At 44.2% G+C, this 21,520-nt stretch overlaps 1 protein-coding gene across 7 annotated transcripts in view; it reads left to right on the top strand.

Moving 5' to 3' along the window:
• Positions 1 to 21,520, top strand: part of celf5a (cugbp, Elav-like family member 5a) — a 654,186-nt gene that overhangs the window by 568,751 nt on the left and 63,915 nt on the right. For all 7 annotated transcript variants that reach the window (XM_039766812.1, XM_039766810.1, XM_039766811.1 and 4 more), the window contains exon 6: positions 10,268 to 10,414. In XM_039766812.1, the coding sequence (XP_039622746.1) occupies positions 10,268 to 10,414 (147 nt within the window). The remainder of the gene's footprint in view (positions 1 to 10,267; positions 10,415 to 21,520) is intronic.

Raw genomic sequence — 21,520 nt, 5'->3', positions numbered from 1 at the left:
AACTTTCTAATCTTAATCTTGATCATAGTCATGGTGGCTGGTGCTTATCCCAGCAAGCATTGTGCATAGTGAAGGATCAGCAGTGTCAGAGAATCACTTTTTTATTTATTTGTTATTTACTCCCATGTTGTCTCTATTGATGATCACAAAGAATTTTTAATCTTATGTGTTCTTGGAGAAAGGAGATCACAAAGCTTATGATACAATGGTTTTCAAAAGGGGCCAATAGAGAACAAAAGCAAAGAATTTTACAATGTCCATTTGCATTCTTCCTCATTCATTAGTCTAGAATTCTGTCTTCAGTTCAAAGGCTTGATCCCATTTGAATATGCTTCCTGTGGTTACACTATGGTTTGTTGGACATATTTATTTAACAATATTTTTGCAGCTGCTTCAAATTTTGTGAGCTGTGACTGATTAGGGCCGTATTCGCCCCCTTGAACCCCTGTCCACGACTCCAGATGCCAGGTAAAAGTCCAAACAATGACTTTATTAAATTGCCACAGTGCACAAAGCACCCTCTCCTCCACTATACTCATAAACAACAATAATAATAATAATACAATAAACAATCCTCCAATTCCCAGACGCATTGCCACCCTTCCACCCAGCTCAGCTCGCCGTCTGGGAGCTCCCATAGTCCTTTTATTCTCCCTGACCCGGAAGTGTTCCCAGTCCCCAGTCCATGTGATTCTATATCACTTCCGGGTCAGGTACAAGTCCTTCTTCTTCACCCCGGAAGCACGCCGCTCTTCCTTTGACACACTTCCGGGTTATAGGACACAAAGAAGTCTTCGGTCCTCCCTGTAGCTCCCTTTTGCGGCCCCTGTGGTACCCAGCAGGGCTGAGGATAAAAACTACAAAGTCCATGACTTCCTGCTGGTCTTCGGGGCACCTCCATACTGCAGGGAGGGCTCCACCTGGTGGCCTGAGGGTATTGGCCGGGATGACAAGCCGGCCAAATACCACAGAGCATATATAACTGGATAACTGAAATGTGGATTATGCTACATTAAGTTATTAAAGATTTTTTTTTGAATGTTACAATTATGTTTGTTAAGTTATAAAGTATATCTTGAGGTGCAGATTCCAAGTCAAATAAGAATATTCTTAAGCTATATAATGCACTAGGGAGGTCTCACCTAGGAAAATGTGCTTGGTCTGGCTGTCCAAATTATAAAAAGACAGTAGGTTTAGAGAAAGTCGAGTGACTTTCTGAGTTCTGGACCTTGTGCTATCAGCAATGAGAGAAACTGAACATTTTTAGTTTTAGCAGACAGAGATGAAGAAGTGACAAAATTGAGATGTTTAAAATTATGAAAGGAATTAGTCCAGTGGATCCAGGCTGCTGCTTTAAATAAATTCAACAAGAACACAGGGACATAGTTCAGAATGCATTCTGCGTAAACTTTTTTTAAGACTAGGACTTTAGAGACGTTTAGAACTCGACTTGATGTCATTTTAGAGAAATCAGGTGGGTAGAAATGGCAGGCTCGTTGGTCTTAGTGGTCTGTTCTTGTAAAGTTTGTTGTAATGTACAAGGAGAGAACATGCAAGCACCATGCAGACAGTGTCTGGATATACTGTAATTTGAGCTAGCTGCGCTGCCAGTATAAAAACATATTTATAATCATTCTTATAGCATTTAATAAAAGAAAAAATACAAACTTTAATATAGAATTGTTTTGTTACAAACCCACATGTTATTTAGGAGACAGGAAGACATCAACATCACACAGTACAAAATGAACACTTCACAGCTGAAGCTATTCTGATCCTTATGCAAGAAGAATGTTTTGAATGTCATGCGAGGAAATACCAAGGCTTTTTCTCTCTTTTTTGACTTGGCAGTATTAATAATTTATCTAATTATCACTATAAAGAAGGCACAGTCCTATCTTGAAAAGATTTTTAAATTTGACAATGTTTGGTTCAAATAGGGATTCACATTCCAATAATTTTGTGAAAAGTTACATCCCACAGCTTCAAACTGTTGCTCTTCATATTAGTTGACAAAATAAGGACGTCCACAACAGGGACTTTCCTCATAGTAGATACAAAGTGACTACACAAATTAGACAGGCCAGGTGGTGGAGTGGAGAGGGTATTAAACTTTTACATTTAACGTTTCTGGCAGGGCCAGATTTGGAAGGCTGTGGGGCCCCTGGGTAGATCAACTAGCATGGATCCCCATTATGGCCATAGAGAGACTTGCAGTTCTGCAGTAGGCATAATAAGAAATTGCAATTTTTTATGTATTATAAAGAAACAAATTAGAAGATGAAATGTTACATTGAGTCATTAAAATACTAAAGTACATTTTACATAAATATACTAGCTGAGTTACCCAGTTTCAGCCAGGAAATTTCATAAGACAAATGGCTTCAGTTAAAATGCCATCAGTTAATGGGATGTATCAGAAGTATTATGTAACAAACTAAGTAGTTTTCTTTTGTCACACATATGGATGTAGGAGGCTCTTTCAAGGCTCTGAGAAGATAAGCACTACCACCCTAACTGGGAGGGGACAAACAAACCTGTTTCTGCAACTTCGAAGGACTGCAACCAGATGATGCCCGCCCATGGTCCCACCAATCTCCCAGGTCGTGCCCATTCTGGGTCTACACATTTTTTGTATACTGTATTTACGCGTGTACCACTCGCACATTTTTTCCTGAAAATTAGCATTAGAAAATCAGGTGCGCGTCATACACGAGAAAATGTAATTCTGTAATGTTTACTTCTTCTGCTTGGGCTCACTCGCTCTCTCTCTCACTCGCTTGCTCGTGCACTCCCACTCTCTCTCTCTCTCTCTCTCACTTGCTTGCGCACTCCCACTCTCTCTCTCTCTCCCTCTCTCTCTCCCGCTCTCTCTCTCTCACTCTCTCACTAGCGCTCTCTCTCTCTCTAAACACTTCCTATACAATCACAACGAGCGACGTACACAGGGCAAAACGATTTTCGCGATTTTCTTTGTAAAAATTAGGGTGTGCGTCTTAAACGAGGGCACGGGGTACACCAGTAAATACATTATATAAATACTGTGCATCCGGAAAGTATTCACAGCGCATCACTTTTTTCATATTTTGTTATGTTACAGCCTTATTCCAAAATGGATTAAATTCATTTTTTTTCTCAGAATTGTACACACAACACCTCATAATGACAATGTGAAAAAAAGTTTACTTGAGGTTTTTGCAAATTTATTAAAAATAAAAAAACTGAGAAATCACAGGTACATAAGTATTCACAGCTTTTGCTCAATACTTTGTCGAGCAGTTACAGCCTCAAGTCTTTTTGAATATGATGCCACAAACTTGGCTCCACCAGGTTGGATGGGAAGCATTGGTGCACAGCCATTTTAAGATCTCTCCAGAGATGTTCAATCGGATTCAAGTCTGGGCTCTGGCTGGGCCACTCAAGGACATTCACAGAGTTGTCCTGAAGTCACTCCTTTGATATCTTGGCTGTGTGCTTAGGGTCGTTGTCCTGCTGAAAGATGAACTGTCGCCCCAGTCTGAGGTCAAGAGCGCTCTGGAGCAGGATTTTATCCAGGATGTCTCTGTACATTGCTGCAGTCATCTTTCCCTTTATCCTGACTAGTCTCCCAGTTCCTGCCGCTGAAAAACATCGCCAAAGCATGATGCTGCCACCACCATGCTTCACTGTAGGGATGGTATTGGCCTGGTGATGAGCGGTGCCTGGTTTCCTCCAAACATGACGCCTGGCATTCACACCAAAGAGTTCAATCTTTGTCTCATCGGACCAGAGAATTTTGTTTCTCATGGTCTGAGAGTCCTTCAGGTGCCTTTTGGCAAACTCCAGGCGGGCTGCAAAGTGCCTTTTACTAAGGAGTGGCTTCTGTCTGGCCACTCTACCATACAGGCCTGATTGGTGGATTGCTGCAGAGATGGTTGTCCATCTGGAAGGTTCTCCTCTCTCCACAGAGGACCTCTGGAGCTCTGACAGAGTGACCATTGGGTTCTTGGTCACCTCCTTGACTAAGGCCCTTCTCCCCCGATCGGTCAGTTTAGATGGCCGGCCAGCTCTAGGAAGAGTCCTGGTAGTTTCAAACTTCTTCCACTTACTTATGATGGAGGCCACTGTGCTCATTGGGACCTTCAAAGCAGCAGAAATTTTTTTGTAACCTTCCCCAGATTTGTGCCTCGAGACAATCCAGTCTCGGAGGTCTACAGACAATTCCTTTGACTTCATGCTTGTTTTGTGCTAAATTTACCACAGGTAAACAGAAACATCTCAAGGATGATCAGGGGAAACAGGATGCACCTGAGCTCAATTTTGAGCTTCATGGCAAAAGCTGTGAATACTTATGTACATGTGCTTTCTCAATTTTTTTATTTTTAATAAATTTGCAATTGTCATTATGGGGTGTTGTGTGTAGAAGTCTGAGGAAAAACATGAATTTAATCCACTTTGGAATAAGGCTGTAACATAACAAAATGTGGAAAAAGTGATGTGCTGTCAATACTTTCCAGATGCACTGTATATGTGTATATATATATATATATATATATATATATATATATATATATATTATATATATATATATAAACGTCTATACGTTGAAGTGTCTGTGTCTGTCTGTCCGGCCCGGAAGTACAAGGCAGCCCTGAAGTGCGAGACTACCTCATGAGGCTCAAAGAGCTGGCAATGTGGCTCTTATAAGGCTGCTCCAGGAACATCTCACTGGGTGGAGACCCTGCGGCAGACCCAAGGCAAGAAGAGCTGAAATCTATAACTGGGCTGGCCCTAACTGGAAAAAGTGGTTTCAGATAGTGAAATGAGAAAAAAAAACCTATGCATATATTAAAAATATGCACCATTTATGTATAGTATTAGGCTTTGTAAATGTGTGAACGCTAGGGATCACTGTAGCCCCTTTTAACCACAACAGACAGACACAGAACACAGGCTAAAATCACCAAGAAGTTATTTAATTTCTTTCCTTGTTCTTTAAAGTCCCAACAAGCACCACAGCCACAGATAAACAGGTAAATAATTACTAAGTATTGCAATGCAATTCTTTTTTTCTCCTCCACCACACCTCCTGACTCCGGCTCACCTGATGGGTTTCCAGCTGTCCTTTAAATAGTCCTTGACCCGCAAGTGCTTCCATTCTTCTGATCACATGACTTGTCCACACTTCCAGGTCAGATGGAAAACTCCAGTTTCTTCTTCAGCCCGGAAGTACTTCAGAGCTTCTGATTTGATTGCACTTCTGGGCTACAGTATATAGAAAATAGAGGTCCTTATACAGTCATATGAAAAAGTTTGGGAACCCCTCTCAGCCTGCATAATAATTTACTCTTTAACAAAAAAGATAACAGTGTTATCTCTTTCATTTCTTAGGAACATCTAAGTACTAGGGTGTTTTCCGAACAAAGATTTTTACTGCAGCAGTATTTAGTTGTATGAAATTAAATTCAATGTGAAAAAATGGTTGTGCAAAAATGTGGGTCCCCTTGTAATTTTGCTGATTTGAATGCATGTCACTGCTCAATACTGATTACTTGTAACACCAAATTGGTTGGATTAGCTCGTTAAGCCTTGAACTTCATAGACAGGTGTGTCCAATCACGAGTGATAAAAGGTATTTAAGGTGGTCAGTCACAAGTTGTGCTTCCCTTTGACTCTCCTCTGAAGAGTGACAGACAGCTTGGGATCCTCAAAGCAACTCTCAAAAGATCTGAAAACAAAGATTGTTCAGTCTCCTGGTTTAGGGGAAGGCTACAAAAAGCTATCTCAGAGGTTTAAACTGTTAGTTTCAATTGTAAGGAATGGCCATAGGCACAGTTGCTGTTAAACCAACCCAGCAGACCTGGCAGGCCAAGAAAAATACAGGAGCAGCATATGAGCAGGATTGTGAGAATGGTTACAGACAACCCACAGATCACCTCCAAAGACCTGCAAGAACATCTCGCTGAAGATGGTGTATCTGTACATCATTCTACAATTCAGCTCAATTTGCACAAAGAACATCTGTATGGCAGGGTGATGAGAAAGAAGCCCTTTCTGCACTCACACCACAAACAGAGTCGCTTGTCGTGTGCAAATTCATTTTGGAATAACAAAAATTGAGTTATGTGCTCATAACAAAAAGCGCTTTGCATGACGGAAGAAGAACACCGCATTCCAAGAAAAACACCGATTACCTTCTGTCAAATTTGGTGGAGGGTCCATCATGCTGTGGGGCTGTGTGGCTGGTTCAGGGACTGGGGCCCTTGTTAAAGTCAAGGGTCAGATGAATTCAAGCCAATATCAACAAATTCTTCAGGATAATGTTCACGCATCAGTCACAAAGTTGAAGTTATGCAGGGGTTGAATATTCCAACAAGACAATGACCCAAAACACAGTTCGAAATCTACAAAGGCATTCATGCAGAGGGAGAAGTACAGTGTTCTGGAATGGCCGTCACAGTCCCCTGAGTTGATATATCATTGAAAATCTGTCGGATGATTTGAAGCAGGCTGTCCATGCTCGGCAGCCATCACATTTAACTGAACTGGAGAGATTTTGTATGGAAGAATGGTAAAAAATACCTCCATCCAGAATCCAGACACTCATCAAAGGTTATAGGAGGCGTCTAGCGGCTGTTATATTTGCACAATGAGGCTCAACTAAGTATTGATGTAATATCTCTGATGGGGTGCCCACATTTATGCACCTGTATAATTTTGTCATGATGCATATTGTATATTTTCTGTTAATCCAATAAACTTAATGTCACTGTTGAAATACTACTGTTTCCATAAGGCATGTTATATATTAAAAGGAAGTTGCTACTTTGAAAGCTCAGCCAATGATAAACAAAAATCCAAAGAATTAAGAGGGGTTCTTAGACTTTTTCATATGATTTTATGTTTCTGCAGCGTCCCCTGGCTGTGCCTATGGCACCCAGCAGGGCTGCGATACCGAACTTCAAAGTCCATAATGCCCTGCTGGAGTCCGGGGCACCATTATACTGTAGGGACACAGCCCGCTATCATTTTTGGGGCAGCAGGGTCCCAAATTAGCTGCCTTCCCCTACCTTCCAGTCTTGGGGCTTCCCGCCAGTGTTGAGCTGTCGACCGCCCCTCACAGCTTATTTATAGAAATCACAGCAGATTATTTTCAAAATGTTATTTTCCTAACCTTACAAACTTTTACTGAAGCAGCCTCTCCTAAATAATGTACATTTTCTGCTAGTTCTTTTTCAATGGCTATTACAGAGAAGTCTTTAAAATAACTAATAATTAATTAGAATTACAGTAAAGCATTCGAAGTGCCCTTTAAATACTGAAGAGTCGTTTGTCCCATCCAATATGAGAGTGGGTCAAGTTTGCCAGTGAATCTGACAAGTGTTCTGCATTAGGCTAAGCAAAAATCATATGAAATTAAAATGTGGAATTTTTTCTTTGGACTTATTGATAAGACTTAATAAAGCGTATCAGTGTATATCATTTAAAATATTGTTACCACAGACCTGCAAATAACTTGCTAACGTTGGCCTTGTTAAACATCATGCATGCAAAACATGGTCGACCATGAAGGAGATTACAGCAGAAGCATCAGTTAGTAGCATTGCACCTTAGAACTTCTTTCAGATTTCTTGCAAACTGTATCCACTTCTTCCATTTTTTTAATGACCATGCAATGTCTTTCCCAGAAGCATGGGACACAAGGCAGGCATACCCACTTTAAATGCAATCACCTAAAAGTCAAGGGCTCAAATAGCATTGTAGCTGTGGGAATACTGGGATGAAACACACAGAGAGAGATGGCTCCACCAAGAAGCCATAATAATGGACAATTGTTAAATTAAATTTCAAACTTGAGAAGCATGGTGTATCAAAGAGTGGGTGATAAGGGACTGGCCTGTCTTTCTGTTCAAAACTAGCTTCAGGCTTGCTGTGTTACCCTGAGCAAGTCATATAAACTGACTGTGGCACTGTACCCTGAGTTTGTAAGTCTCCTTAGATAAAGGAATCAGCCTGATGTCTATTACTAATAATGATACAATAAACAATATAAATTTCCCTTTTGCAGCAAGTTAAACTGACCTGAGAAATGCGCCTTTTATAATGAGGAGACCAAGAAGATGCTGATTCATTGTGATGTAAATGTCCCTTCCCCAGCCTGTAGGCCCAGTGGAGGAAACGTTGCCCTGACAGTGGCCTTCTGCTAGCCACACAGAGCTGTCACACCACAAAGCTGAATGTCACAGAGAGCATGTGGGACCTTGTCTTGACTTCAAATGTAATGAAATGCTATAAAAAGAATACTATTGATTGACTTATCCAAAAAATTCTAAATGAAAGAGCAGAAAGGGGACTGGTGTGTAACAATCACAATTTTACAACTGAGTTCTTAGTTAAACTTCAACAATTTAACTCCATTTTGTTTTTATTCACAAGCAATACATTTGATTCTGTTTTCTTTCAAGGGAAAGAAGTAGGCTGAAAGGTGTATGAGTGTTTCTAGTTTTCTGTCCTAGACCTAGAGGTTTGTTTCTTGCACAGTGCCTTCCACCAGCCAGATGAATGAGTTTACCAAGTTTCTAAAATAGATGTAAAATTAGATTAAAAGGACTTTGATTGATTTTTGTCAGACTGTAGGGAACCTGGCAAACTCCTTGCAGAACTTAGTTATCATTTATTTTGAGCACAAGCTTCTCTTTTTCTGTCTCCAGCTATGGACTGGGTGAGCCCACTGTAATTCCCAGTAGCCAGTTTTACTCCATTGTGGCAATACCAGTTTTCTATAAAATAAAACTTTGCCAGTCAAGTCATCATTTGCCCCACCGTGAGTGAAATACTTAACCTTCCTTTGCTCCAACTATACAAATGGGAGTAGTGGGGGAATCTGCTTAAGAAATGCACTATAGAGAGAAATGAATTGTGTTTTTAACAGGCTCAGATACTCCTTTATATAATAGTAGACAGATTGGGCACTTGAGATAAAGGGTATTTTTGAAAATCACTCTGGGAATTGTATAAGATAGATAGATAGATAGATAGATAGATAGATAGATAGATAGATAGATAGATAGATAGATAGATAGATAGATAGATAGATAGATAGATAGGCCAGTATTTGAAATGATGATCATTTACGAAAAGCTTGTGTTGCTGCTGGAGGAGGAATTTGTGAAGCCAGCAGGGAGTGCTTATCCTGTGGTCTGTCACCTGGAGGGACCGGGAGAGGAGCAATACTTTCCCTGGGTCAAGAGAGGGCAGCCACCCTGGTCTGTGTGGGGGCCACAGGAACCCAGCTTGGAAGCTCATCCCTGTTGGGGCCTGTGGTCACCGGCAGGGGGCGCCCAGAGAATTATGGAGCCCTGCAAGGCAGCATTTCCGGCACACCAGAAAGTGCTGCCCGAAGAAGAATCCAGGTAGACCCGGAGTATGGATCCCAATGCCCCAGTGCAGTGATGGGTACACAATGCTGTAACTATTTGTGATGTGCTTAGGATGAGATGCAAAATTGAGGTTCTGCCTTTTCAGACTTGTTAAGTCATAAGAGATCCCTGGGTATTTCCTGATATCCAGGCTAAATTTGCCACCATGGTCTGGTCATTCTGGCCCCTTAGTCATCCACTGTACCTTATCGACTACATACCTCTCTTAGCCCTTCATCACTTAATAGGTAATGTTTGGTGATCATACTGGCACAAAAATGGCTATCTCTGCATCATCCAGGTGGATGCTACACATTGGTGGTGGCTGAAGTGGTTCTCCTTAATGGCTAAGTAAAATACTTTGAGTAGGTTAGAAAAGAGCTATATGAGCATAATTAATTAACTACTAATTAATATGATAGATAGATAGATAGATAGATAGATAGATAGATAGATAGATAGATAGATAGATAGATAGATAGATAGATAGATAGATAGATAGATAGATAGAAAGTACACCTTGTTTTTTGTGGTGCCAGAAAGTGCCAACGAGTTGATGTTTGGGCATGTAGGTAGAAACTTTACCATACTCTGTACACATGATAATACTACTGCTGCTATTACTACTAGAAAATGCAATGTGTGGTATGTTAGTTAATTTAATTTAAGAATAACTGAACTGAAATGATTTACAAATGATCAAAAAGTCCAATTTAACGTTTTTCCAACCAGGTCAAAAACTGAACATGTTATGCCACACTTACACAGACCACTAGCTGGCAATATTTTTCCACAGAAATGACAACGTGATGGGCTGCTTTCTGATTTAGACCTCTTACCCAAGTCTCCTCCTTCCTTTCTCCCACTAGGGTGCCTCCTCCAGCCTGGTTGTTAAATTCGCAGACACAGACAAGGAGCGGACCATTCGAAGAATGCAACAGATGGTGGGTCAGTTTGGGATCTTCAATCCAGCAATCGCACTGCCCTTCAGCACTTACAGTGCATATGCACATGCAGTAAGTATGCCACTCCAATTTGCCCCATGAATGACTAGGGAAAATAAGTTTGATAGGAAAATGCATGGTTATATTGAGGGCAATAGTGTCAGTGCTATCTATCCATCTACCCAGAGAGGTGGACATGTTTAGTTTGTCCTGCTGGGGTTGTATACATGGGGCTGGAAGATTTTAAATGAACTTGGAACGTTAATAAAATATGGGTGTGTATCCTGCAATGGATTGCCATCCAGCTTGTCCCCGATGTTGTATAGAAAGGCTACAACTCCTCATGACCATTAACTTGATTAAGTGGGTTGGAGAATATACTGTATGCTTGTTTTATTATATAGCAGAATTCAAAGGAAGGAGTTTTTAATTCAAATCTGTGAATGAATGACTAATGTTTCTTACACGTATGTTTCATAACATCAAAAGTACAAGTTATTCAAAAAAAATGGGAATTTATGTAAAAAACTAGCAAAACCATTCAGATGATGATGCCAGACAGATCATTCCTATTACCCTATTAGGCATTTGTCTCACTGGTACCCTATACTGTATATCATTGCTATGACAACAGAATTAATAACATATAAAGGAAAATAATATATGAACATCAACAAAACTGTTAAACAAACAAAGAGTACAGTAAAACATGACAACTAACAAATATGAAAGGCTTTTATTTAAGAAGGAACACTAAAACAACTACCTAAAGTACTGTGTGCCGCCAAAAGCAACACAAGTGAAAGTTGGACACTGCATTCTGTGTGTCCAGGCACTGCTGTTCTTGACGTTGTAGTGGATGGCTGGGGATCCTGCCTAGCCGGGACACCTAGTGGGACCGGGAGAAGAGCAATACCTTCCCCGGGCCATGAGAGGGCAGCCACCCTGGTCTGTGTGGGGGGCCACAGGAACCCAGCTTGGAAGCTCATCCCTGTTGGGGCCACCCAGATAATTATGGAGCCCTGGAAAGCAGCACTTACACCACACCAGGAAGTGCTGCCGGAAGAAGAATCCAGGTACGCCAGGATTGCTTCCGGGTGGAAGAGCAGCACTTCCGCCTCACTAGGAAGTGCTGCTTGGAGAAGATTAGGGAGCACCTGGAGCACATCCGGGAGATGTATAAAAGAGGCCGCCTCACTCCATTCGAGAGCCGGAGTCGGGTGGAAGTGGACAGATCTTGGAAGAGAGGAGTGGAGGCAACAGAGACAGACAGAGAGAGAGAGAGAGATAAAAAGAAAGACATCTAAAGGACTGTATCATTGGTGGTCGGTGCACTGTTTGTGGTGTTATTGTGGGTTGTAGAATAAAACGTGTGTGCTTTGAGACTTTTGGTGTCTGCTTGTCTGTGCCCGGGTTTGAGATCTCCACAATGTGTACAGTCACTTCGTAAATTATTAAGAAGACCTGTACACCTGCTTATCCATGCAATGGTCTAATCAGCCAATCACATGAAAGAAGTACAATGCATACAATTATACAGATACAGGACAGGAGCTTGAGTCAATGTCAAACTCCCAAATGGGGGAAAATGTGATTTCTGTGATTTGGGGTGCCAGATGGGATGGTTTGAGTATTTATGTAACTGCTGATCTCCTGAGATTTTCTCACACAACAGTCTCTAGAGTTTACTCAGAATGAGGAGAAAAACTAGAAAAACCCAGTAAGTCACAGTTCTGCAGATGGAAATGCTTTGTCAGAGGAGAATGAGGTGACAGAAAGGCTACAGTAGCTCAGATAATACTCTGCACAACTGTAATGAGCAGAAATGCATCTCAGAATGCACAACACATCAAACCTTGAGGCGAACGGGCTACATCAACAGTAGACCATGCCTTATGCCTACAGCCCAGGCTGGTGGTGGTGCTATAAATGGTGTGGGGAATGTTTTATTGGCGTGTTTTGAGCCCATTAATACCAATCAATCTTCAATGACTGTCACAACCTATTTAAGTACTGTTGCTGACTGTGTGCGTCCCTCCATGGCAGCAATTTTCAGAACCTTCTAATTGCTACTTCCAGCATGCTAATGTAGCCTCAGACTGGTTTCATAAACGTGACAGTCAATCACCAGATTTGAGTCCAGTTTGAGATATGGTATAATGGGAGACTTGCATCATGAATTTACAGTTGATGAATCTGCAGAAACCATGTGATACAACATGGACCAGAATCTCAAAGAAATGTGTCAGACATCTTGTGGAGGCCATGCCATTAAGAATTGTGGCTGTTTTGAGAGTAACAAGGCCCTACCCAATAGTAGTATAATATTTTTAATAATATGCTCAAAGAGTGCTTAATGACCAGCACAAATTAAAAAAATAAAATTATGAGAAGCTGCACTCCTGCGGTGGGCTGGCACCCTACCTGGGGTTTGTTTCCTGCCTTGCGCCCTGTGTTGGCTAGGACTGGCTCCAGCAGACCCCGGTAGTTATGATATAGTGGATTGGATAATGGAAGCTACACTCATTTAAAGTCCATAAGTGATTTGTTACAATTCGAGATTCAGCCCTCTCTTTTACACTTACTGTATGTGCACCAGTGACAATATGTTTAACGACATCCAAAAATGTAATTTCAAACAGTGAACCAAACAGCAGCATTTAGACGCAAAGTGATGATTCAGAGTGAGATTGCTGTTCCACAGATGGTGATGGTGTACAACCTGATCCACAGAAAAACATTCTTGGTGCTCAACTAGGCAAAAAATGTCTTTACCATTCCACAGATTGTGATTTCAGATAAGGACATTATGGTTTCTGTACGTAATGGTGCGTCTTTTGTGCTCCATCCAAAGTCAAATGACGTCTGCAGTATGTGCAAGTTTGCATAGTTTGCACGGCAAAAAGTTACAGCCCAATTTCACTGTTAAGAATGATATTGGCACGCATATCCCTGCCCATCGATGATTAAATGTCACCAGACCAAGCGGTCTTTCGCCACAATTGATCTTGTTGCGGCCAAGTCTTGAACCTAACTCAATACATTGAAGTTGGCTCTGAGCAAAAACTAATTACAGGGGCAGTGTTGGTAGACCTTTCCACTGCCTATGGTACAGTAAACCTTTGAGCGCTTCTTCTGAAATCTGCTAGAACCATACAAAACATTCCATTGGTCCATATAATCGAGTCACTACTTGTCAACAGAAGGTTCTATGTAGAAATAGACGGTAAAAAGAGTCATCGGATGAATCAGAGAAACAGACATCCTCAAGGTTCAGTGCTGGCTCCCATTCTGTTCAATATCTATACCAACAACCACCAACATTAGGAGGTTCATTTACGCAGATGATCTCTACTTAGCCTCCCAGTCTGTTTCCTTCCAAGATGTCCAAAAGAGACTTATCAATGCTCTCAGCATCCTCTCACTGTATTATATTAAATGGTCTGTACCTTCCATCTTAACAATAGACAAGCAAACACAACTCTAGAGATCAGATGGAACAACAAAGTATTGAAGAACACCAAACATCCTGTTTACTTAGGCATTACCCTGGGCAGGACACTCTCTTTTAAAGAACATATTCTTAAACTCAAAAAGAAGATATCCAGCAGGAATAATCTCCTTAGCAAACTAGCAAACGCATCCTAGGGAGCAAACCCTGCGATCAACGGCCATGGCACTCTGTTATTCAACTACCAAGTATATCAAATCTGCCCCAGCCTGTATGCTGTAGAAGTCCCTCTGCAATGATTCAGTGTATTCAGACAGAATTGCTGGCCATGTGGAGTTCTGCTTGGGCTTTCCTCCTATTTACCCAAAGACACGCGTGTCCGCTTAATTCTAATTGGTCCTGTGCGCTTGTGAACATGAGTGAACTCTCCGATAGACTCTCCAGGGTTAATTCTCCCCTTACACCTGATGCGACAGAATAATCTTTGGATCCTTTGACTCTGAATGGGATTAAGTGGATCTGAGAATGTAGGTACAGTATGAACAACAGCTTGTTGAACACCACTGACACAATTTCAAATTGAAGGTGTCACAAAACGAGACAAAGACAGAAAAAGGTTTGGGGCAGCCACCCATGTAATTTGGTATCCTGGCTGCAACGTTGTTTCTTTTCAAATACCAGCACTGAAGTGCTTACAACAGAGTCCAAAACAAGACTGTCAGAGAAGGGAAAAGGGAAGGCTTTTAAAGGGGGAGGCAGGAAGTGAGGTCATAAGGATCGGGCACGTGTTCATCGTTCATTGGTTTAGTCCCGGATGTGACATCAGGGGGGCCGGAGCTGGCAAGGTCTGTCTCCATTGGCTCGGTCCCAGAAGTGACGTCCAGAGAGACAGGTGGAACCTCCCGGGTTAGGTCTACAGGGAAGTGAGAAAGAGAGTTAGTGCGCTCTGCCACATCCCGGCATGGCTCAGAACTGCCTTCACTCGAGCCCTTTAGCTGCCTCCCATGCGCGTGTGTGACAAGGCCCCCCCCTCAGCCCAGACCCGTCGGGTCGGGCGACCTTAACCGAGAGGTCGTAAACCGAGAGAGAGCATCAGCGTTGGCATGGAGAGCACCCCGACGATGAACGAGCGAAAACTTGTACGGCTGCAGGTCAAGAAACCACCGGGTGACCCGCGGATTCGACTCCTTGTGCAGGGCCATCCACTGTAGAGGTGCATGGTCCGTGACAAGGGTGAACTCACGGCCCAACAGGTAGTACCTCAGCTGAGTGATCGCCCATTTAATCGCCAGAGCCTCCCTCTCCACCGCCGCATACCTGGTCTCCCGGTCCAACAGTTTCCGCTCAGGAACATGACGGGTGTTCACACCATCGACACTTTGGCTCAGCACGGCTCCCAGGCCTGTGTCCGGCGTCCGCCTGGAGGATGAAAGGCAAAGAAAAGTTAGGTGCCATCAAAATAGGTGCGGACGTAAGGGCCTTCTTCAAGTCACCAAATGCAGCGTCTGTTTTGCAGTCCATACCACAATGTTCGGGCCCTCTTCTTTGTTAAATCAGTCAAGGCGCCGCTTCCAAAACCGGGTACAAACCGGCGGTAGTACCCGCTAACCCGAAAGGCTTGGACCTGCCGCTTGGTTCATGGACGGGCCATTTCAGAATGGCATCAATTTTGGAGCACTGTGGCCTTACGGTACCCGACCCACCAGGTAGCCTAAATATTTGGCCTCGCTTAATCCAAAGAAACATTTCTTGGGATTAATCCGGAGCCCGGCCTCACCAAGTGTCCGTAATACCGCTTGGACATGCTGTAGGTGTTCCTTCCATGTGCTGGAATAGATGACCACGTCATCTAGGTAGGCAGCACTGTATGAGTTATGAGGCCGAAGCACTTTGTCCACCAGACGCTGAAAGGTTGCTGGAGCCCGTGTAACCCAAATGGAAGGACACGATACTGCCAGTGTCCGCTAGGGGTACTAAACGCGGTTTTTTCCTTGCGGAGTCCGTTAAAGGAACCTGCCAGTACCCTTTTGTCATGTCAAGTGTGGTCAGGTATTGAGCCTGTCCAAGCCTCTCGAGGAGGTCGCCCACGCGTGGCATTGGATAGGCATCAAATTGGGAGACTTGGTTAAGCCGACGGAAGTCATTGCAGAACCTCCAACTCCCGTCAGGCTTACCGACGAGCACAATGGGGCTGGACCAGGGACTATAACTTTCCTCAATTACACCTAGTTCCAGCATGCGCTTGATCTCAAGCTCCACTTCAGCCTTTTTTGCCTCGGGAAGACGCAGTGGGCGTTCTCGGACAACAACCCCGGGCTCTGTCACAATGTTGTGCTCAATCAGAGAGGTCCTTCCGGGTGTTCACTGACTACCTCTCGAACGGTCCGGATAACTGTTTCCAGCTCCTGCCGTTGCCTGGGTCTCAAGTCTGTGCCAAAGTTAAGGTCGTGTGTGTGAGCGAAGAGTGAGCGGGCTGGCCGGAGGAGGGATCGGGTCCCTGTCCTTCCACGGTTTCAGCAGGTTCACATGATATACCGCTCCTTTGGCCGGCGATTGGGTTGACTCACCAAATAGTCGACCAGTCCCTTCCTCTCCTTAACTTCGTAGGGGCCCTGCCAGTGGGCAAGCAACTTAGAGTGGGAGGTAGGCACTAGGACCATGACCCGATCTCCGGGTGGAACTCCCGAAGAGGCGTGCGCGGTTGTAGTAGCGAACCTGTGCTGCTTGAGCCTCCTCCATGTGACTTTTAAGGACAGGCCGAATCTTTCCAAATCTATCGCGTAACTGCGCGATATACTCCAGTATGTTAGTGGTGGGAAGAGCCTCTTCTTCCCAGCCTTCTTTCAAAATATCCAATATGCCCCGAGGTTGTCGCCCATACAGTAGTTCAAAGGGGAGAACCCGTGGAGGCTTGTGGGACTTCCGATAGGCAAAAGGACGAGGGGAGGAGCTGATCCCAGTTCCTTCCATCCTCGCTGACCACCTTACGCAGCATTTGCTTGAGAGTTTGATTAAACCTCTCTACTAATCCGTCGGTTTGAGGATGATACACCGAGGTTTTAAATGCTTTATTTTCAGTAACCTGGCAGTCTCCTTGAACGTCTCCGAGGTGAAGGGGGTCCCCTGGTCTGTCAAGACTTCTTTGGGGATCCCCACGCGAATACCCCTAGTAATTCCCGTGCGATGGCTTTAGAGGTAGCTGAGCGCAACGGAACAGCTTCGGGGTATCGTGTAGCATAATCCACGAGGACTAAAATGTACTTGTGTCCTCGGGCTGAGGGCTCTAGAGGTCCCACCAGGTCGACCCCGATTCTGTGGAAGGGAACGTCAATCAATGGAATAGGAACAAGAGGAGCACGGTCCCTCCTAGGAATCTGTCGCAGTTGACACTCCGGCAGGAAGCGCAAAAGCGGCGAACCTCCTCATTAATTCCTGGCCAGTAAAACGGAGCTTGATCCGCTCCAGAGTTTTTTCGGTGCCCAGGTGGCCACCTAGGAGGTGGGCGTGTGCTAGCTCGCAGACCTGCCGCCGGAAGGTACGCGGCACTAGCAGCAGCCTCGTCTCCTGCCCGTCATGCATTGCTACACGGTAAAGGAGGTCATTATCTAACACAAAGTAGGGGCCCTGTGGCATCGACTGACTAGTGCGCTGGCCATTGACAAGGACCACTGCATTTTTTACAAACTTCAGGGAGTCGTCATTCCATTGCTCCCTTTGAAAGAAGCCGGCGCTTTTAAATTGAAACCGCAACACGGAGAGAGGGTCAGCGCCGACCTCAATGGGCGTGGTTTCCCCGCTCCGCCGGCGTTGGTGGATGACGTGTCAGCCTGCGACGGCCCGGGAGTTGCCACGTCACCCAGGACGGCTGCTTCATCTCTCTGCCGGCTGATTACACGGCGTGGAGGCAGCTTGAGACGGTTCATCTCCGTCCATAACGAGGCCCAACTTAACCCCGGGAGTGGTATGTGTCTCACCGCTTTTAATTTCAGACCAGTCCCGCCCCAGTATCACCGGGTGTGGAGGATCAGGAAGGATTGCCACGTTACTTTCTGGACTGACCCTCCGTAGCTAATGACACAAGCGGCGGTCCTGTACCCGCGGGTTTCCCGTGGACACAGGTTATACTGGTCTTGAATTTTAGCCATTGTCGCGGTAGCACAAAACGGCGGGCAACAATGGAAATGTTGCTGCCGGAATCGAGCAGAGCGGAAGGTTTTAAACCCGTTAACGATCACCACGTCTGTATGCGGGACCGTCAACGGGTTTGTCAGAGCACACCAAGCCCTCCTCCCCCTCCACCTGCATTCCTCCTCGCCTCCAAGCGGTTTGCGTGCCCGCGGCGCCGCGGACGCCGATACAAGCTCCGGGCTGTACAGGGAGGGGCTAGGTCTTGGGACATACCCCGGCTGAGTTTGACAGAAGGACGGTTCTGCTCTCCCAGAGTGTGAGGCCGCCAGGCTTGTTTACTGGTCGGCCTCTCAGGGTCCAACCTCCACTTCGTTATTTTACTCACCTGCCAGTCTGGGGCACCCCTAGGTGGTAAATGGGGCTGTGGTTTCACTGGGGGGCAGGCACTCTCCCCCAAGAGAGCATACTGAGTCCCTCTCGTCTCCCCCCTCCAGGGCAGCCCAATTCGGTGAGCCCCACCCGCACACTCCCTGGCCTCTCTAGATGGCCTAGTTCTGCGTGCTGGGAGCGGAGCCCGCACCGGGTCTCGCCGAACCACGGGGCACCCTCCCCGCCTGAATACTCGGCCCGATGCGCTCCCACCTGGGTGTTTTGCAGGTCCTGTCCCCTTCTCTTCTGGGACTTCTCCATCCTGCCGACTACGCCACTGTCACAAAACGAGACAAAGACAGAAAAAGGTTTGGGGCAGCCACCCATGTAATTCGGTATCCTGGCTGCAACGTCGTTTTCTTTCAAATACCAGCACTGAAGTGCTTACAACAGAGTCCAAAACAAGACTGTCAGAGAAGGGAAAAGGGAAGGCTTTTAAAGGGGGAGGCAGGAAGTGAGGTCATAAGGATCGGGCACGTGTTCATCGTTCATTGGTTTAGTCCCGGATGTGACATCAGGGGGGCCGGAGCTGGCAAGGTCTGTCTCCATTGGCTCGGTCCCAGAAGTGACGTCCAGAGAGACAGGTGGAACCTCCCGGGTTAGGTCTACAGGGAAGTGAGAAAGAGAGTTAGTGCGCTCTGCCACATCCCGGCATGGCTCAGAACTGCCTTCACTCGAGCCCTTTAGCTGCCTCCCATGCGCGTGTGTGTGACAAAGGTTAAACAATGGCCATATTGCCTTCCATTATTACAGTTGCCAGGAGATCACATTGTTTTTAAATACAGTAGAGATAAAAAAAGAAGTTTAAAATAAATGTGTATTATATTTCAAAATGTTTCCATGCAGTGGAGAATGACTGGAGGTCTTGTCATAAAAACCAGAAGTGGCCCTCGTCTTCCTCTTCTGCACTGCTTTCCATGGACTGTCGACAAAGAGTCTTTGCTTAGCTCGCTGGCCTAGTACTCTGCTCCGTGGGATAAGTCAGCTGCAACTGGCTCATAAAAATGGGTTTCAGTGAAAATCTGCTTCGAACTGATAAAGACGACTCTGTTTTATTTTCATGTGCTGGTAGGATTATCTCATGGGACTTAAGATAAACGTACCTCTCTCTGTGCTTGGCTGGTTGCAGATTATATATGGTTAAATTAGCCAATCACAAGAGATACAATATGGGCAAATCTTCTAACGGTGGCTCAGGTGGGGTCTTTGTTTAGCAAAAAAAAAAAATTAAATTAAAACATAGACCCTTCATTGATGCCCTACTGCACAAATAAAGCGAGCGCATTTAGAAGAGCATGCAAGCGGGGCAGTGAGCTGTCTAATGCTATTAGACATGCGTTATAAAATATGCTCCATATTATTATATTGTTTGTATAAATATATCTGAAGAAATGACTTGCCATGTAAGTGACTGCTGGCCTGCCTAATCCTGTGTAGCGACTTGGCCCACTTAGCTTGACGAGGACAGCATACTGCTAATAGGCTAGCGACATGAGAACAATGGCTGCGAGGCACATTTCTAAAAGCCGCTGATAAGGGTGCCCGTGTTGGATTTTTAATTTACAGGATCAGCACTGACAAAGTCTACGGTCATAGATATTTATTATCATTTTACACTGGGCCAATTGACTTATAACGGGAATTCAGCTGTTTTTCTCTAATATTATTGGCCATTTTGGTCCAGCGACATTATAGTAATAAATGTGTACATTTCCTCTGAGCCTGTCAATAAGACTTCCTTCCATCCATCCATCCATCCATCCATCCATCATTTTACTTAAATCTATTTAATCCAAGTCAAACCACAGGATTTGTGCTACATGAAAAATAAAAGGAATAAATCTATCCTTTGGTCAGTCCATTTCTGAATGTGCTGCTTCCCTTACAGATGCTATCCTGAGCCCCTGGACCAATTTAGTGATCAGTTACACTAATCCAAAAAGTGAAGGCAGATTTGAGAATGTTATAATGTGTTATGTTATTTCACCTAATATGGGTGTGTTTGAGATATGTGAAGAATTAGAATAAATGCAGACATGGAGAGAAAGCACAAACGTCATTTAAGCAGTGACCAAGGCCAGGGGTCACACTCACATCGCTAGCACTAGAATTGCACTATTTTAATTTGAATTCATCTCTCCATCCACGCGTTTACCACATCTGTTTAATCCAATTTCAGGGTTGTGGATAACAGCATGGGGTGTAAACCAGTAAGTAACCCTGTAGTATATGCCTGTTCATAACTCGAAACTCCTTTCATGTCAAGCCAATCAAGAGTTGTCAATTAAAACCAAAAATGAATGTCTGAGGCATATGAAAAGATTACTGGTGTGCTAGGAAAGCAACGCCAAGGCTCAGATTCAAACCTATTTTCCTGCAGCTGTGCTGACCACCATTTCAATTAAACTGTGTTCTGGAGACAATTAAATAGTACCATACCATACCATCTTTTAAGATTGCTTAACCCTGAGCAGAGTTGCAGGGGGCTGGTGCCATTCACAGATAGTAGAGGGCAGAAGACAGGAACAAACCCTGGACAGAGTGCTGGTTCATTGCAAAATGAACACACACACACACTAGAGGCTATTTAGCGTTGCCAATCAATCTAGCCTGCACTGTGGAAGAAAACCCACACAGACCCAAGGAGAACTTGCAGACTCCACACCGGGACATGAACTTTGGTCCCCTTACTGTGAGGCGGCAGTACTACTGCCACTGCGCCATCGTGCCGCCCCACAATTAGATAATGCCAACCTTAGACGGTGTGCTGTTTTGAATATTAATGGCAACAATTTGTTCTTAAACAAATACATTGGGAAAGAAATAACACATTCAGTTGAATTTCTAAAAGACTGTTTCCATTTTGGTTGCTTTTCCACAAATACTTACCCAGGTTTGAGAAAGCAGTTCTTGGACAAACAAATCCAACTATTTATTCATTGGTTGACTTTTACCTCCAATATTACAATACTCCAACCCAAAAAAAGTCAGTTAAACAGGAAGTTCTAGAAAGTAAAGCAATAAAGGGAACAGTAACAAAGGAAAGCATGAGAGTAGAGGTCATGACTCAGCTGCTCACAAAAATATAAAGGAGAGAGACAAGATGTGTTGCTGAGTGTAGATGTAGATAATCACAGGAAAACCAAAATGAAAACCCCTTTGGGTGCTAA

This window comes from Polypterus senegalus, chromosome 10, assembly GCF_016835505.1.
Source record: "Polypterus senegalus isolate Bchr_013 chromosome 10, ASM1683550v1, whole genome shotgun sequence".
Taxonomy (NCBI): Eukaryota; Metazoa; Chordata; class Cladistia; order Polypteriformes; family Polypteridae; genus Polypterus; species Polypterus senegalus.
This window is presented reverse-complemented; position numbering and strand designations above follow the sequence as displayed.